Source organism: Arachis hypogaea, chromosome 20 (genome assembly GCF_003086295.3).
Source record: "Arachis hypogaea cultivar Tifrunner chromosome 20, arahy.Tifrunner.gnm2.J5K5, whole genome shotgun sequence".
NCBI lineage: Eukaryota > Viridiplantae > Streptophyta > Magnoliopsida > Fabales > Fabaceae > Arachis > Arachis hypogaea.
In genome coordinates, this window is record NC_092055.1 from 31,213,274 (window position 1) to 31,230,734 (window position 17,461).

Sequence of the window (17,461 nt, forward strand, 5' to 3'; positions counted from 1 at the left end):
ACTAAAACGTTATGAAGATTAAAATAACTCACCAACGCCGTATATTAAATATTAATATTAATTCAATTAATTATTCATATAAAATATATATTTAATATATAAAATGGTATATAAATATAAAATAATTACATACCTCAAAAAAAAAAAAAAAAAAACTCGTCTCTAACCCGCTATATCATCGCCTATAATAACGTTCATAAGTCTAACTCGTTAACATCATGGCCTATACTTGTTGTGTTGTCTTTTTGTTTTTGTTTTTCTCTCTTTTGTCCTCAAAATTTAAAATCCAAAAGGACTAGAATAAAGTAGAATTAAAAAAAAATTATATACAATTAATTTAATGTGAAATTAATAATTAAAAATTATTAAATAATAATTTAGTTAAATATATTAAATTATTAACAATTCTCATATAATGTTAACATAAAAAATAAAGTTTTAATTTTATTTAAAATAAAAAATAATAATATTTTTTATTTATAAAAATTTATAATGTTAAAAAATTTATTATATAAATTTATTAATATTCTAAACTAGTATATTTTACTAAAAAGCAAAAAATAAAGTCCAAATGATAATGATGAGATGACACGCGCCATGTTGGCGAATGGAGGAGAATACCAAACTTAACTATAAATAACGTTATCTCCTCATTTGAAATTCCCACACCCTTCTATTTCTCACACTTGCTTCTAACTTCACTTCCACTTCCTCTCCGTTCTGATGCTCAACCACCGTTGCATCTCTCTTACGCCACTCGCCGCCGCCACGACACCATGTCAACACAACACGATTCTCGCTCTCTAAACTGGCACTACACTGAGCTAGATGACAAAGACCTTGAAATCCGTGGCAAAACACTCTTCTTCGTCATCGTTCTCTTCTCCATTATACTCCTCACCACTGTCTTCTTCCTCTACACGCGCTGGGTCTGCCGCTACAATCACCACCACCGCTCCTCCGCCGCCCACGCGCGCCACGCGCCGCAGTCATCACTTCCTTCCCAGGGTCTTGACCAGGCGTCCATAAAGAAACTTCCGATCATCCTCCATCAGGCGCCAGCGGAGCCCCACGGCGGCGCGTGGGAGGAGACGGAGTGTTGCATCTGCCTGGGCGAGTTCGTCGACGGCGAGAAGCTGAAGGTTCTTCCGGCGTGTGAACACTATTTCCATTGTGAATGCGTTGATAAGTGGCTAATGCAACATTCTAGTTGCCCGCTTTGTAGGGCTTCACTCAAAGTTGAATCTTCGTTACCAAAGATTTTGATTCAAGAACCACCCATTAGAATTGACATCCAATTTTAATGGTAATTATTACACTTGATAATTATTTACTTTTTTTTTTTTCAGTAAATAGTTAAATTCGTCTTTAAAAGTTTACTCATCTTTTAAATTGTTCAATGAATAATTTTTTTTAATTAAATTTATCTTTTAAAAATTTTTAAATATTTTAAATAAGTCGTATTAGTCTTTCTATCACTTTTTTATTTTAATTGATGATTAACATGATAAATTTATGAAATTAGATCGAATTTCATTAATTTAGAATTAATTTAATCTTTAAGTGTGTGCTGTGGTCAATGTAATGTTACTTAAGGTTTCACTAAGCAAATTTTGGATATCTTCATTAATGGAAGCGATTAAAAGACTAATGGCGACAAACTTAAAATCTTTAAAGGACAAATTTAAGTAAAAAGATTTTTCTAAAGCTAATTTAAAACATGAATATTTTTTTAAGGGCGAATTTAACTATTTTTTCCCTTCTTTACCTTCAAGTTTCTTTCTTGGGGTATTTATTTTTACTATTTAATAAATAGGTTAATAAGAAAAAAATCACAGCTATTTACGTGATTTATTTTTTCTTCTTTCTTTTGGATGGTGTCAAATGTAAATGGTTGTAAAAAGTTGTTATAGATGTATAATGGTGAATAACAATACAGTTTGCTTAGCACATACAGTATTTTATTTTTATTCTTATTTTTTCCTCGGTTGTGTGGTATAAATAAACTATGGAGTATTTTTTCAAATGAATACTTTTTTCAACGCATTTTTTTTTAACAACAATATACAATTATGAATTATAATATCAGTAAAAAATAATTATTATTTATACTCACTACTAATTAGTCACATAAAAAATATTTTAATTAGATGATAATGTAGGAAAAGTATATGGAATTAAGAGGTGATCAGCTAAAAAATAAATAACTTAATTAATTTTATTTAGTTTAATTTATAATATTTGATATTAATTGCTTCTCACCTCAAATTAAAATTCTGAATGATATGTTGGAGAAATAGGGGCGGGGATCACGGAATTCTGTTTTCAACAATCCCGATTCTTAGTATATAAAAAAATTTATAAAATATATAAAATAACATCTATTTAGTATGAAAAAGAAACATTCTGATACTTAGTAGAAGAAACATCCTAATACTTAGTATAAACACCATTCACGTAGAGATTTTGGATTTACTCGAAGACATTTGGCTAATTTTTTGGTTGGTACCGTCTTGATTTCTAGCATTGTTGAATAATGTAAAGTTAATAGGTTGATGCATTACTAAATTTTGAGGACTTTTTATTTCAACACCAAAATGATTTCTTCTAACCATTAAATGATGTTGAGTACTAATTAGCATGAACTTTCAAATGCTCTTTGATAATACATCACTCTTTTTGGAAAACGTTGTTTCTGGACATGCTAGACAATTGCACATGACATTGGCCGCGTCCATGGCAATAATTTTGTTCATAATAATAATAATTATAATTTTGATTTCTTGATTTTGAGTCTATGTTCCCACGTTGGATGATGCAAGAGCTAGGGTCCAAAAAAGTTCACATGATATCTGGTTTTGGTGCCACTTGTGCCATTAAAGGCTACAAGATGTTGCACTTCTGAGTCAGCTATGGTTTGGTCTACTAGGATACGTGGTCCTGCTTCTATTCTATGCTGTTATGTTAGTGGGCATTTTACAAAGATTTTTTTTGAGAATTGTAAGATTGGGATTTGGGAACCTCAAAATAGATGTATGAACTCTTTTGTTTTCTTTAATTTGTTGTGTAGAGTCGTCGCTAAAGGTAACAGCAACTCCCAATCCAACCAGCTTCTTCCATTTCTTGTTTGGTATACAAGGGGTGATATGGAGTTCCATGTCACAAATTGAAAGTTTATAATTTTTAATATGCTCACCTGTTTCATTCATTTGACTATGTTTGAGTTGATAATATGGGGTGGAATATTATGCACGTATTAAAAGTTAATTATTATATATTTAGTAAATACAAATATTATTTAATTTATTTTTAGTATGTATTTTACTAAAATAGGACATAAGATCCATTATCTAAAACTATATATATATATTACGTAAAACTTAATTTTTTTTACCAAAACAGGGCCTAAGACCATTACCTAAGATCTTAAATTAAATATTATGTTTCATATTTATTTAATTTTAGTTTCAATTTTATACTAATTTTTTTAGTTAATTATATTTTTTAATTATACATGATTATTCAAATAAATATTAAATATTATTAAACACTACAACAGGAGCAGAGTATAGCGGCGAAAAATTGGAAGACTTTCACCTTGCCGCCACAAAACAAGGTTGCAGAAGAAGGATCTTTTTGTGTGCTGCAACATCAACGGCGATTGCATCAAAAAACGCCGCTAGGTGAGGATCTAATCACCCTTCAATTTCTGTTTTACCCATTTTTATCTTATAACCTTTAATTGGTTCTTCCCCAAATTTGCAGAAACTCGCGAAGAGTCCTTAGTAGTGCACAAAACACTGCCGTCGCTGTTCTACCGTGTCACTGCTGTCGATCCATCGCCATCGAGATTTTGCCTCATCCACAGTTCCTGAAACCTATACTCTTTCAGCCAAGGTGTGCGAAATTCCTAACTTCTGCTCCACCTTGTGCCTCTGTTTGGGTTGTCAAGTCGCACAGCTGCCATCCGTACTTCTCCCACCGGCGTCGAAGTTTTTCATCTCCTTGATCGTGCGTGAAACTATTACACTATCCTCCACCGTGCAAAGGCAGAGCTATCGCGGCCTCTCCCCTGTCGCTGGTTTATTCTGACACTTTGATATTTCCTTCTTGTTTTCATTCTTGGTTCAGAATTTTGAAAAAGAATTTGTCTATATCTTCCATTAAATGTGGTTAATTGATGCTGTTTAGAGTTAGGGATTTGAAGGTACCACTTTTTTTATTTAATCGGTGCTTTGTATTGAAAGTGATAGTTAGAGTAGATAATTGAAAAAAGGGTCATTATCATTATTAGAGGAATGAGTTGTTCATGGATCGTGCTTCCTATTTTTGGAATTGGAATCAGTAAACAAGAGGGACTTAGGTGCGTGTATAGATCAAAACAAAAAAATGCTAAGGTGTTCATGTTGATCTCCATTATGCCCTCGGTATGCTACTAGCAGCTATGTTCTGCTTCTGAGTTTGGAATTACGGAAATTGTTCGGTTTAATAGTTGCTGATTTAATGATGTTGCACTTCTGAGTCAGCTATGGTTTGGTTTACTAGGATACGTGGTCCTGCTTCTATTCTATGCTGTTATGTTAGTGGGCATTTTACAAAGATTTTTTTTTTGAGAATTGTAAGATTGGGATTTGGGAACCTCAAAATAGATGTATGAACTCTTTTGTTTTCTTTAATTTGTTGTGTAGAGTCGTCGCCAAAGATAACAGCAACTCCCAATCCAACCAGCTTCTTCCATTTCTTGTTTGGTATACAAGGGGTGATATGGAGTTCTATGTCACAAATTGAAAGTTTATAATTTTTAATATGCTCACCTGTTTCATTCATTTGACTATGTTTGAGTTGATAATATGGGGTGGAATATTATGCACGTATTAAAAATTAATTATTATGTATTTAGTAAATACAAATATTATTTAATTTATTTTTAGTATGTATTTTACTAAAATAGGACATAAGATCCATTATCTAAAACTATATATATATATTACGTAAAACTTAATTTTTTTTACCAAAACAGGGCCTAAGACCCATTACCTAAGATCTTAAATTAAATATTATGTTTCATATTTATTTAATTTTAGTTTCAATTTTATACTAATTTTTTTAGTTAATTATATTTTTTAATTATACATGATTATTCAAATAAATATTAAATATTATTAAACACTACAACAGGAACAGAGCATAGCGGCGAAAAATTGGAAGACTTTCACCTTGCTGCCACAAAACAAGGTTGCGGAAGAAGGATCTTTTTGTGTGCTGCAACATCAACGGCGATTGCATCAAAAAACGCCGCTAGGTGAGGATCTAATCACCCTTCAATTTCTGTTTTACCCATTTTTATCTTATAACCTTTAATTGGTTCTTCCCCAAATTTGCAGAAACTCGCGAAGAGTCCTTAGTAGTGCGCAAAACACTGCCGTCGCTGTTCTACCGTGTCACTGCTGTCGATCCATCGCCATCGAGATTTTGCCTCATCCACAGTTCCTGAAACCTATACTCCTTCAGCCAAGGTGTGCGAAATTCCTAACTTCTGCTCCACCTTGTGCCTCTGTTTGGGTTGTCAAGTCGCACAGCTGCCATCCGTATTTCTCCCACCGACGTCGAATTTTTCCATCTCCTTGATCGTGCGTGAAACTATTACACTATCCTCCACCGTGCAAAGGCAGAGCTATCGCGGCCTCTCCCCTGTTGCTGGTTTATTCTGACACTTTGATATTTCCTTCTTGTTTTCATTCTTGGTTCAGAATTTTGAAAAAGAATTTGTCTATATCTTCCATTAAATGTGGTTAATTGATGCTGTTTAGAGTTAGGGATTTGAAGGTACCACTTTTTTTATTTAATCGGTGCTTTGTATTGAAAGTGATAGTTAGAGTAGATAATTGAAAAAAGGGTCATTATCATTATTAGAGGAATGAATTGTTCATGGATCGTGCTTCCTATTTTTGGAATTGGAATCAGTAAACAAGAGGGACTTAGGTGCGTGTATAGATCAAAACAAAAAAATGCTAAGGTGTTCATGTTGATCTCCATTATGCCCTCGGTATGCTACTAGCAGCTATGTTCTGCTTCTGAGTTTGGAATTACGGAGATTGTTCGGTTTAATAGTTGCTGATCTAATGATGTGTGTTAGGGAAATTACTTGCAAATTTTGATGCTGATTGTTGCTATTTTTTAGTCATTGTGCCTATTCTGCTATTGCTTATTTCTTTTTATAGTGGTTGACATCCTATGAAACAAATACTCTATTTTGGTTGTTTTATATAAATAACTTTTGAGACCAATTTTTTTCATTCATATTTGTGTGTTCTTTTACTGTGATGAAAGTGATACAATTAATTATCTTATTTGGCATATTCTCGACATGAGATGGACCCATCAACAAAATGATTGTATTTGCTAATTGGTGTCAGTAGGAAAGAATTGAGGAGATTGAGCAACAGGATGAGTCTTCCAGAGTGTTGTCTCAAAATGATTTAATTGCTCAGATTTTCGGAAGAGAAACCAGGTAAAGTATATGGTGTGGGTATCGGACCGACTCCTAGTCAACTCTTCAGTCCGAATTTACATGCGCCACGCAACAGAGTACAAGTATAGGAGACACAAAAGAAGCTACTTGAACTGCAGGCAGAGCTGAAATGCGAGAAGTTGAAAAGGAAGGCGATGGAGGATGAAGCAGCATCAGAGAAGAAAAAGAAGCAGGCGATGGAGAGTGCTCTAATTTATCTATTTCAACGGCAGGGTAAGGAGCTGCCACCAGATCGCTGCAGGGATGAGATCCGTGGAATGCTAGAGTGAAATTAGTATATTAGGATTGGAGATATTTTGGATTGAAACAAACATTTTTCTTTTGAATTAGACTATGCAAGTCTTTGCACGAGATTTATTTTCTTCGTATTTTTATGAATATATTATTTTGTTTTGCAGATATTTTTTTTTTGTTTTTGATACAAGTTTAGATTCTAAGGTTGAAAATATTAACTCTTAAAATAATAAAAAATCTAAAAGCAAAAAAAATTTGGTTAGTTCTATAATATTTTCAAAAAATTGTACGATCTTTTTAGAGAAACCTAAATTTCCTTTTTTTTTCTTAATTTAGGGCCGGTTTTAAACCGCCGAAAAGTGTCTCAAAGTTTGAAAAATCTCATCGGTTTGCGGCGGTTTTAATACCGCCTCCAAATACGCGTCAATTTGAAAACGTCGAAGTAAATAGCGGCGGTTCTAAACATGCTGAAAATCTTGTCACTCGCATTTGGCGGCGGTTTTTTGAACGATTGCCGTGAAATAGTGATTTAGCGGCGGTTATACCAGCGGCTACTGAAAACTGCCGCCAAATCTAATCCCCGCGCCCATAACCATGGCTGTCCGGTGAGCCGCCGGTCTTTGATTTTGCAGCGGTTTAAAATCGCTACTAATTGAAAAAAAACTGTCGGTATTTTACGCCTCTCTCGTAGTGAAATATCTATGAATAAAAAGAAATAAAAATTAGAGAATCATAACATATCTTCTTTATTTATAACTATATGATATCCATTATATTATTTTTTTAATAAAAGCTTAAAAATATAATGAGTACAAATTAATTAATGAATTATTTATATATAAAATAAGTATGAATTTAATACAAAAAAATAAAATTAAACACATTTATTATGAGAAGAAGAATATAAAATTTCATATAATGATTTAATTATGATCGAAATTTTTTATTTAATCAATCTCAACAGTTGAATCAATAATTCGTTAAACCAATATTCTGACTGGATTAATTACTGGTATTAAATTTTGACAACTATGAGATTATGTTTAAAACCTTTAGTTAAAAAATAAAATATTTATTATCTTAATTAATTTCACATAAGTGTTAATTTTGGAAATTAGAAATGAATTATGTTGTATTCAAATAGATGATCATCTGATCTCGTCTTTAGAATATAGAATTTTAAAGCTAGCTTCAAATTAGCAATGTTCCATAAATGTGTTTATTAATAAACTACCACAAAATTAGCTATAAAACTCAATAGACAAAAATAACCATAAAGACATTTTTTAAGAAAAGAAAAAAATTTCTAAGACTCGGTGAGTATAGATGATTGATTTGTTTGTATATATATATGTTTAAAGACAAAAGATCAAGGAAAGATTAAGTGAAATGAAAATATTCTCTTCACCGTGTAAAATTGTAGAAGCATCTAATGCTTGCAGATGTAATTGTTTTGGTAGGATGATGATGTATCAACGGATACATAGAAAAGTAAAAATATGTTTCAATAATTTTGGAATTTTAGATGTTATCTCTTTTTTTTTTAATTTAAGTGATTATTATTAAATCACTCCTTTACCGTAGTCCATGATAATAATAAAGACATTTTATGGTCCACAAATTCAACCCAACAGAATGCACAAATTCAATTATAATTTTAGTCTTTATTATTTTATCTCATCTTATCTTTATCCTTATCTTATCTTTATTTGCTTTTATCTTTCATAGGCCAATGCTCTATATATATTCAGTTTTACCTTCATAGTTTGCAATTTTCAATCAATCAACAATCAATAAAATTTCTTCATCTTTTCTTTCCTTTCATTATTCTTTCACAATTTTATTATCTTTGCGTACTCTTTATGTACTCTTCCCGTTCTATTATGGTATCAGAGCTCCTCTTGAGCTCTGTTGACATCTATGGATAAACCAACCAATTCAGATCTTAAAACCCCTTCAATCTCTCCTCCCACTGTGAATATTCAACCTCCCTACTCTGTCCTAGGTCAAGGAGAAAGGGTACACCAACAACTTCATCCGGAGCCTCTTTTGGACCTTTCGTTAGCCCAGCACTTTTCTTTCATGGCACTTCCTTCCAATAAAGAAGCTCGTCCTTCAAACCAACTTGAGCTTTTGTCAAGTCCAACTGCTCATTATCTTTATTTTTTCAATACTTTTTCTATTGTTAACAATTTTTCAAATCGAGATTCATTCTTGAACACTTGGATCATTGATTCTGATGCCACAGATCACATTGCATCAAATTTGTCTTGGTTTATTTCTTACACACAAATTTCTCCTATTATTGTTCATTTACCAACTGGTTCTCAAATTACTGTTTCTTATAAAGGCATTGTTCAATTTTTACCATCATTGGTTCTTCATGATGTTCTTTATTTACCTCATTTCAACTTTAATATTATCTCCATATCAAAAATTACTTCAGCACTCATATGTGAGCTCACTTTTTCATCTTCTTCTTGCACTCTACAGAGCAACAATTTGGGGATGGTTGATTTGGGCAGAATGAATGAGGGATTATATGTCTTTGAACCTAATTTCGGTAAAAATTGATCCACTACACATTCCATAAATTTTATCCAATCCCCACCTATTACACCATCAAATATATGGCATTTTCATTTAGGACACCTTTCTGAACAAAGACTTAATCATTTACATAAACAATTTCCTTTTATCCCTATGCATCATGATGAGGCTTGTAACATTTGTCATCTTTCTAAGCAAAATAAACTTTTATTTTCTCAAAGTTTTTAACAAAGCCAATGCAAATTTTGATTTATTACATTTTGATATTTGGGGTCTGTTTTAATAAAATTCTATTCATAATCATAAATATTTTTTTACTATTGTTGATAATTTTAACTGTTTTACATGGGTTATTTTATTAAAATCAAAAGGAGAAGTGCAAAATCATGTAAAAATTTTTATTACTTTAGTTGAAATACAATTCAACTCTAAAGTCAAAACTATTCATTCCGATAATGAACCAGAATTTATTTTACATGATTTTTATGCTTCAAAGGGCATTATTCATCAACGTAGTTGTGTTGAAACTCCTCAAAAAAATGGAAAAGTAGAACGCAAGCATCAACATATTTTGAATATAGCTCGTGCTCTTATGTTTCAATCTAATTTACCACCATCTTTTTGGTCTTATGTTGTTAAACATGCTGTTTATTTACTTAACAGAGTTCCATCATCCGCAATTAATTTTAAAACACCATTTAAGATTTTATTCAATCATCCACCAAATTATCATGACCTTAAAGTTTTTGGATGCTTATGTTTTGTTTCTACCCTAATGGCAAACAGATCAAAATTTGATCCAAGAGCCAAAAAGGCTGTGTTTATTGGCTTTCAACATGGTTTTAAAAGATATATTATTTATGTTTTAGAAGATAAAAGAATTGAGATTTCTAGAAACATGATTTTTTTATAAAATGATCTTGCCCTTAGTCACCAAAAATGTCAAATTCCCTACCCTCAGTCCAACATTGCCAAACACGTCTTCTCAAAAACAAGATTCAGTTAGTCTTTCAGTTGAACTCTCACCCATACCCATTGACCCAACTCCATCTAATTCTTTATTTTTTCCAACAACCTCTCCTTCTTCTTCACTGTCGTTTCCTAACCAAGTTGAACCCATGACCACCGGATCTCTCTCAAGGCACACACCCTTCTCTTCTTCCACACTAGACACAAGTCTGCCATCACCTTCTCATCCCCCGTCACCTTCTTCACCACTTGAGCAACCCCATCCTCATCATTCCAACCGGCCTCACCAACCTCCAGCATATCTCTTTGATTACTTGTGTAATTCATCTTTCATCTCTACAAATCAATCTCCCTCAAAGTGCAAGTATCCTTTATCTTCAGTCATGTCTTTTTCTTCTCTTTCATCTTCACATAAAAAGTTTCTTTTATCTCTACATTCTGACGTTAAGTCAAAGTCTTTTAAGGACGCCAATCAACACTCTAATTGGTGTAGTGCTATGAAAGATGAGTTTGATGCTCTTGAGCTGAACAAAACTTGGCGTCTTGTTGACTGCCCTGTAGGGGTTAAGCCAGTTGGCTGTAAATGGGTCTACCGCATCAAACGCAAGCCTGATGGTTCAGTTGATCGATATAATGCACACCTTGTAGCTAAAGGGTTCACTGAAATTGAAGGTGTTGATTTCTTGGAAACTTTCTCCCCTGTTGTCAAGCCTGCCATCATTAGATTAGTTTTGGCATTGGCCTCTATGAAGCATTGGCCCATACATCAGTTGGATGTCAATAATACTTTCTTATATGAGGATCTTTCTGATGATGTTTATATGACTCTGCCACCCAGATTTACATCTCTTCAACCGAATTAATGTTGTAAGCTACTAAAGTCACTGTATAGTTTACGACAATCTAGTCGTATGTGGTATGACAAACTTTTTCATCTTTTGCTATCTCATGGATATCAACAGATTTCATCTGATTATAGTCTATTTGTTAAATTCACTGGTGCTCAAATTTCTATCCTTCTAGTCTATGTTGACGACATTGTTCTCATTGGTAATTCCATTTCTGAACTTGCTGTCATTAAGTCTATTTTGCACCAACACTTCCGAATTAAAGACTTGGGCCTATTAAAATATTTTTTGGGTATTGAGGTTGCCCAATCAATGAAGGAAATTTGCTTATCTAAGAGAAAATATTGTCTTGATCTTTTGGAGGATTCTGGTTTATTAGGTGCTAAACCTGCCTCTGTTCCAATGGATAGCCACAAGACTATATCAAGACAAAAGTCCCCTACTATCTGACCCTTTTGTATATCGCCGTTTGGTTGGCCGTCTTATCTATCTCACCACTACTCGACTGGATATCATGTATGCTACTCAATAATTAAGTCAATTTATGGCATCTCCTACTGAATCTCATCTTCAAGCTGCCAAGCATGTGTTACGATATCTGGAAACTAGTCCCGGCAAAGGACTTTTTTTTCCAAGAGAATCAGAAATTCAGCTTCTCGGCTTTAGTGACTCTGATTGGGCCAGATGTCCTGACACTCGGCGATCTTTAACAGGTTATTGTTTCTTTTTAGGCAGTTCTTTAGTCTCTTGGAAGACCAAGAAACAAACCACTGTTGCCCGCTCATCCTCGAAAGCAGAATATCGTGCACTTGCCAACACAACTTGTGAACTTCAATGAATACTAAATGTGTTACAATTTTTACACATCTCTCCTATCCGCCCACCAGTTTTATATTGTGATAATCAGAGTGCTCTTCATATTGCTGCTAACCCGGTTTTTCATGAACGGACCAAACATTTAGAGGTTGATTATCACTTAGTTCGACAAAAAGCTCAAATTGAAGTGATAAAACTTCTTCCAATTCCCTCTTCTGGGCTGACATCTTCACCAAGCCTTTGTCTTCTCAACCCTTCCATCTTAATCTGAATAAGCTTGGTGTTCTTGACATCTTTCATCCTCCAGTTTGTGGGAGCTTATTAAACCACTTTTCCACCTTAACCCATGACAACAATAAAGACGTCTCACGGCCCACAAATTCAGCCAAACAGAATACACAAATTCAATTATAATTTTAGTCTTTATTATTTTATCTTATCTTATCTTTGTCTTATCTTTATCCTTATCTTATCTTTATTTGTTTTTATCTTTCATAGGCCAATGCTCTATATATATTCAATTTTACTTTTATAATTTATAATTTTCAATCAATCAACAGTTAATAAAATTTTTTCATCTTTTTTTTATTATTTTTTCACAATTTTATTATCTTTACGTACTCTTTATGTACTCTTTCCATTTTATTAATTATTTTTCATGAATAATTTTATTTTTTTCAAAAAATAAATAACGATTCTACTCTTTGAAGCTTCATTTGCTCTCTTATTCAGCATGAGTCCAAGCATATGGGAAGTGTATGTGGCGGCTACAAAAACAAACCAATTATCAAACACCCCAAAATAAATAAATAACAAATATTAAGATTTTTTTGTTGTTGTCCGTCATATTCTCTATGCCGATAGATTAAGGACTAATTTATCGCGAATCTAAATTCCATTAAGAATTTGTGCTGGTCAATAAATTATTATATACACCAAACGTAATTTAAAATTTCTAATATTTACTTAAGTAAATAAGTTTACTGACCACTCAACAACTCAAATTAATTAAAAAATTAAGGTAATTAATTAGCAGTGACCCATCACCACTTTATTATCCCTTATCTGCTCATTTTGATGTTGCTTTCTTACATCTACCTTGGAAAGGAATTATTGAAGCTTTACTATGGATAACACTCTCCTGTGAAATTCAAATTATGATCACATAAATTTGCCATGCCGTTTCATATTGAATCAGCCACCACTCCACCAAGGTAACCATTATTCATTATTTATAGAAACTTAATTAACCCGCATATATATATAATTAATTATGTGTAGGGCTTATATTTCTTTATTTTTTTATAGATAACACTTTGGGGTGTTAATATCATTCGTGTTTGTGGGTATCTACTCTGTCTCTGTTTGTTTGTGAGTAGGTAATTATTCGATTTGATGTGAAGACTGATTTTTTATGAGACAAAATAGATCCATTTTAAATAATATCTATCTATTTTTATCCGTTTTCAATATATATATAAAATAATTAGTAAAATAATTAATAATATTATATTATATTTAATTTTTATTTTAATTTATGTTATATATGTGATAATAATTATATAAATTTAAAATTTTAATTTTATTTGTTAAATTTTAATAATTATAAAGACGAATAAAGATAGATTAAGATTTAATTTTTTATTATTTATAAATAAAAATAAAATAAATTCTATACAAATTATTATAAAATATAATAGAATCGAATAGAACAAAAATATGGTCTTACTCATCTTATTACCATTCCTAGTAAGACTATCTATTCGATTGATTTATCAAGTTACAAGGCTCGTGCATCATGTGGTAGTTCCGTGAAGCAATTCACTTCATGTCTTGTCTTTAAAAAATTCCAAATCAAAAGTTAAAAGTAAATCATGAAAGAAAAATTGGCATGGCCCATTGTGCTTGCTAATTCACTATGATTCTATATGAACCGAAAGTAAGGCATTTTGTATCTGAGGATTGCTAAATTATTAATAAATTAATGTTATATCCTATATGTTACGTTATAAGGATTTACAAGGTGAAAAATGAAAATGACTTGCGTTTCTATCATTAAGTTGTTGGTTGACAATTATCTATTATTTAGTTTTTAAGATAGGATTTGATTAGAAACACCGAGATTGAGACTAAAAGACTGAAATTTAGGATTGTAGATTAAAACTGAAATTTAAGTTTTCGTCCTCAGAATTTCAATCTCTCTAAATTTCAGTTCTTCTAAAAAATAAAAATTTAGGAGACAAAAATTTTAAAGATAGAAACTAATAAAACTTTAATAATATTTTTTATAAAAAATATCTTTTTTTAATTTTTAAAATTTTAAATTTATCTCTCAATCTTTATATTTATTTTAAATTAAACATAATACTAAGACATAACTCAGTTTATATTTTATACTAAATACAATACAAAAACTTAATTTAATCCTAATCTCTCAATTTTTGTCTTCTATTCTCAATCTCTCGGTCTTAATCTCTCTTTTAAAAATAACTTAAAAAGATTGTTTAATTTTTTAATGATGATTTATTAAAGCACGATTTAGGAGAGAGCGATGACACAAGTATCTCTTCTAATCTTCTAAAAATCTAAACACCATATATATTGTGTTCGGTAGGTCGGGTACCGGACGGATCGGATTAATGTCCTGGTTGATGAGGGGGAGATCTCGCCTGGTCGTAAGTTACCGGGTTGGAGTAGACGACGTTCCGAGCACTTCGTGTGAGGGGGGTGTCACCTGCAAAGACACTCCGACGCTCTAGTCAGCAAAGTATGTAGGCGAAAAAGGGTTGATTGGTATGTGACGTACCTTGGGGGAAGGGTAGGACCTTCCCCATATATACCATGTCAGGGGTGGGCCCTGCAATGACAGGCCCACCTTCTTCGATGCTTCCTTCGCACAGCTGTAGCAAAGCTGTCAGGGACGCGTGTCCGGGTCGGTAACTGGGCGTCTCGATCCTGACCATCCGGGTCAGGTGGTGCTCGGGTCAGGCCGGCCCACGAATGGTTTGGGCCAGGCCGTAACAGTGCCCCCAACGCGCCAGCAATAGCCGTGAGGGCTGTGGGTGGCGTGTTATCTCTTCTTTCGTGTGTTGTCGTCAGGTCGGCCGCCCGTGGAGGGGACGTGCCCCCTGCGCACGTGTCTGTTCGTTGCTGAGGTGACCGTTTGTCGCCTCGTTCCTCGCGCCGGGCATTAAATGCTCATAATGGGTTGGAAAATCCTGTGTGCAAAGACCATTATGCCCTCGATCCTTTCGCGCTTTGCGTAACAGTTTTAAACAGTTTGCGTTTGTTTTTCTCTCCTATTTTCACTTCTCCTATCTTCATCTTCTTCTCTTCCAAGTGTCCCAAAGCTTCATTTCTGCATCCCTGCGCATTTCTTTCTCTTTCAAGTCTTTGCAACTAATCCAGGTAAACATTAATCCTTTCTCTTTTTGCTTCAATGTCCTTTTATCTTCATCATTAGTTCTTTTTGTGTGCTTGCTGCTACGTGCTTGCTGCTTGCTGTTTGTTCTTTGTTCTTGCTGCTTGTTTGATTTGTTTGCTAAATGGTCTTGGCGTTAAGTAGGTGCGTTAGGGGGGTTACCATTCTAGGGTAGGTTTTTTGTTTGGATTTTGCTTTTAGCCATGCTTGACCTTAGCTGTTGAATAGGACAAATGTAGTTTTTTGAATTTTTTTCGGACTCCCTGCCTCATAGACTAACGGAGTGGTACCCATACTGTAGGTATGCCTCGCATCGTTTTTCGGGCCTCTCCCTCCGCCGCGAATTACGACCCATACGCCTGGGTAACTTCCGACGTGAAGGACTCGCCAAATCAAATGGACGAGGGGGAGCTAACGGAGTTCCGTCAAGGCGAGTATTTGTGCGGAGGGACAGACAAGGAAGCCAATTATGACGTCTTCGTTCCTGCCCCCAATGAACGGCTATATGAGCTTAACTTCCATTCCCCTTGGGTCCCCGACTGGATCTGGTTTTATAAATACATGTTCACCCAGGTGGGGGTTCGTATCTCGTTTTCTCCTTTTCAAATGGCGCTTCTTAACCGGATCTCCGTGGCGCCGTCGCAATTGCATCTGAACAGTTGGGCTTCTATCCGCTGTTTCGAGATGGTGTGCGAATATCTGGTGTTGCCGGTATCTGTTCGAGGACTCTTATCATGGGTTTAAAGATAAATATTTCAAGGTGCATCCGGTCAAAGGTCATCACCCCTTTTGGTTGTCGTTAGAAGGGGAGCGCCTCATTCCGACGTACTGGAGCTTTGGGGCGGGATCTAACACATTCATTAAGGTGTCTTATAAGGGGGTGTCTGCCGTGGACAAGAGGCTCGCCGACGTGTTGTTGGCAGTTTTTGGGAAAAATCATGTGAATCCCCACCTTTTGATGGGTGACCGGGAAGTCGCCAGGAATTATGTTTGTGAGTTGTTTTGCCTTGTGTTTTTGCGTTTCTATTTATTTGCTTGGTTGTGCCGGTTTCACGACTAACTCGTTTACTTGTTTGTTGCAGTGGAGATGTCTGCTTCTGTGACAAGGCTTGAGGACTTGTTCAAGACTTTCTTGGCGGACAACGATGAGGAGGAAGCAGAGAAGGTTGACGGGAAACCGGAGGGCCCTTCTGAGGATAAAGATCAGGCGATGCCGTCACCCCGCGACACCGAGATGACGGATAAAAACTCTGACGGGGCGCGCGTTTCTCCAATCCGTGAGGAGACAGCCAGCCCCGAGCACTCGACCTCTGCTCAGCAAGAGGATGACGATTTGAAGCTTATCCCCACCCCCAAAAGGCAGAGGGAATCCTCTAGCCCGGAAGGGGTTCTTACCGTAATGGAACGGAACTTTGATGCCGGAACCTTCATAGATTTACAGCTGTTCTCCGGTACAGAGGATCACTTCTTTGGCACCGAGCTTGCAGGACAGGCGAGGTGGATGTACCGTACCCTTCTCCGTAGTGCCGCAATAGCTCGGAAGGCTGAATTCGAGTTGTCGGGGATGCAGTCGCTGCGCAGTAAGCTCGAATCGGCTGTCAAGGCCAATAACGAATTCAAGACTCAAGTTGAAACTCTTCGGGAGCAACTGTCCGAGTCGGGGAAAAAACTGAAGGCCGCTGAGGAGAAAGACGCGTCTGCCGAGGAGAAGTTGAAGGCCTCCGACGACACCGTGTCCCGTTTAACCGAGCGAGAGATGACTCTGGAGAGCCAACTTAATGCCACGCAAGGTCGGGTGGTGGCTTTGGAGAAAGAGCGTGACATGGCCGTCTCGTCGGCTAAGGCCGCTCAACCTGAAGTTGAGGAGCTTAAGAAGAAATATAAGGTAACCAGAGAGCAGGGAAAGAACGCGATCTTTATGACTGAGGAGGCTCTTAATGCCCGGGTGAAGATCGTGGCTCCCGACTTTGACACATCAGCAATTGGAGTTTTCAAAACGATCAAGGATGGCAAGATTATTGACATGCCCAAGAAATGAGCTCTTGTACCTTGTGTTTTTGTTGTAGAACTTTTGAAGCTTACTTCGTCATA

General features: G+C 34.9%; 1 protein-coding gene across 6 annotated transcripts; it reads left to right on the forward strand.

Annotated features, from left to right (window-relative positions):
* Window positions 1-654: 654 nt before the first annotated feature.
* On the forward strand, window positions 655-6,931 carry LOC112783746 (RING-H2 finger protein ATL66). 6 transcript variants are annotated; one of them, XM_025826798.3, is made up of 6 exons: window positions 655-1,306; window positions 3,560-3,683; window positions 3,766-4,081; window positions 5,179-5,302; window positions 5,385-5,700; window positions 6,417-6,931. In XM_025826798.3, exon 1 carries the CDS (start codon window positions 777-779, stop codon window positions 1,302-1,304), a length of 528 nt encoding a protein of 175 aa, XP_025682583.1. In that variant the 5' UTR covers window positions 655-776; the 3' UTR covers window positions 1,305-1,306; window positions 3,560-3,683; window positions 3,766-4,081; window positions 5,179-5,302; window positions 5,385-5,700; window positions 6,417-6,931. The 6 variants fall into 6 exon arrangements, with proteins under 6 accessions (XP_025682583.1, XP_025682585.1, XP_025682582.1 ...); XM_025826800.3 differs by having other exon boundaries at window positions 6,420-6,931; XM_025826797.3 differs by having other exon boundaries at window positions 5,385-6,931.
* The last annotated feature ends 10,530 nt before the right edge of the window (window positions 6,932-17,461 follow it).

Excerpts from the sequence above, each read along its gene's own strand:
- LOC112783746 (XM_025826797.3), top strand. The coding sequence starts at position 777 with ATGTCAACACAACACGATTCTCGCTCTCTAAACTGGCACTACACTGAG.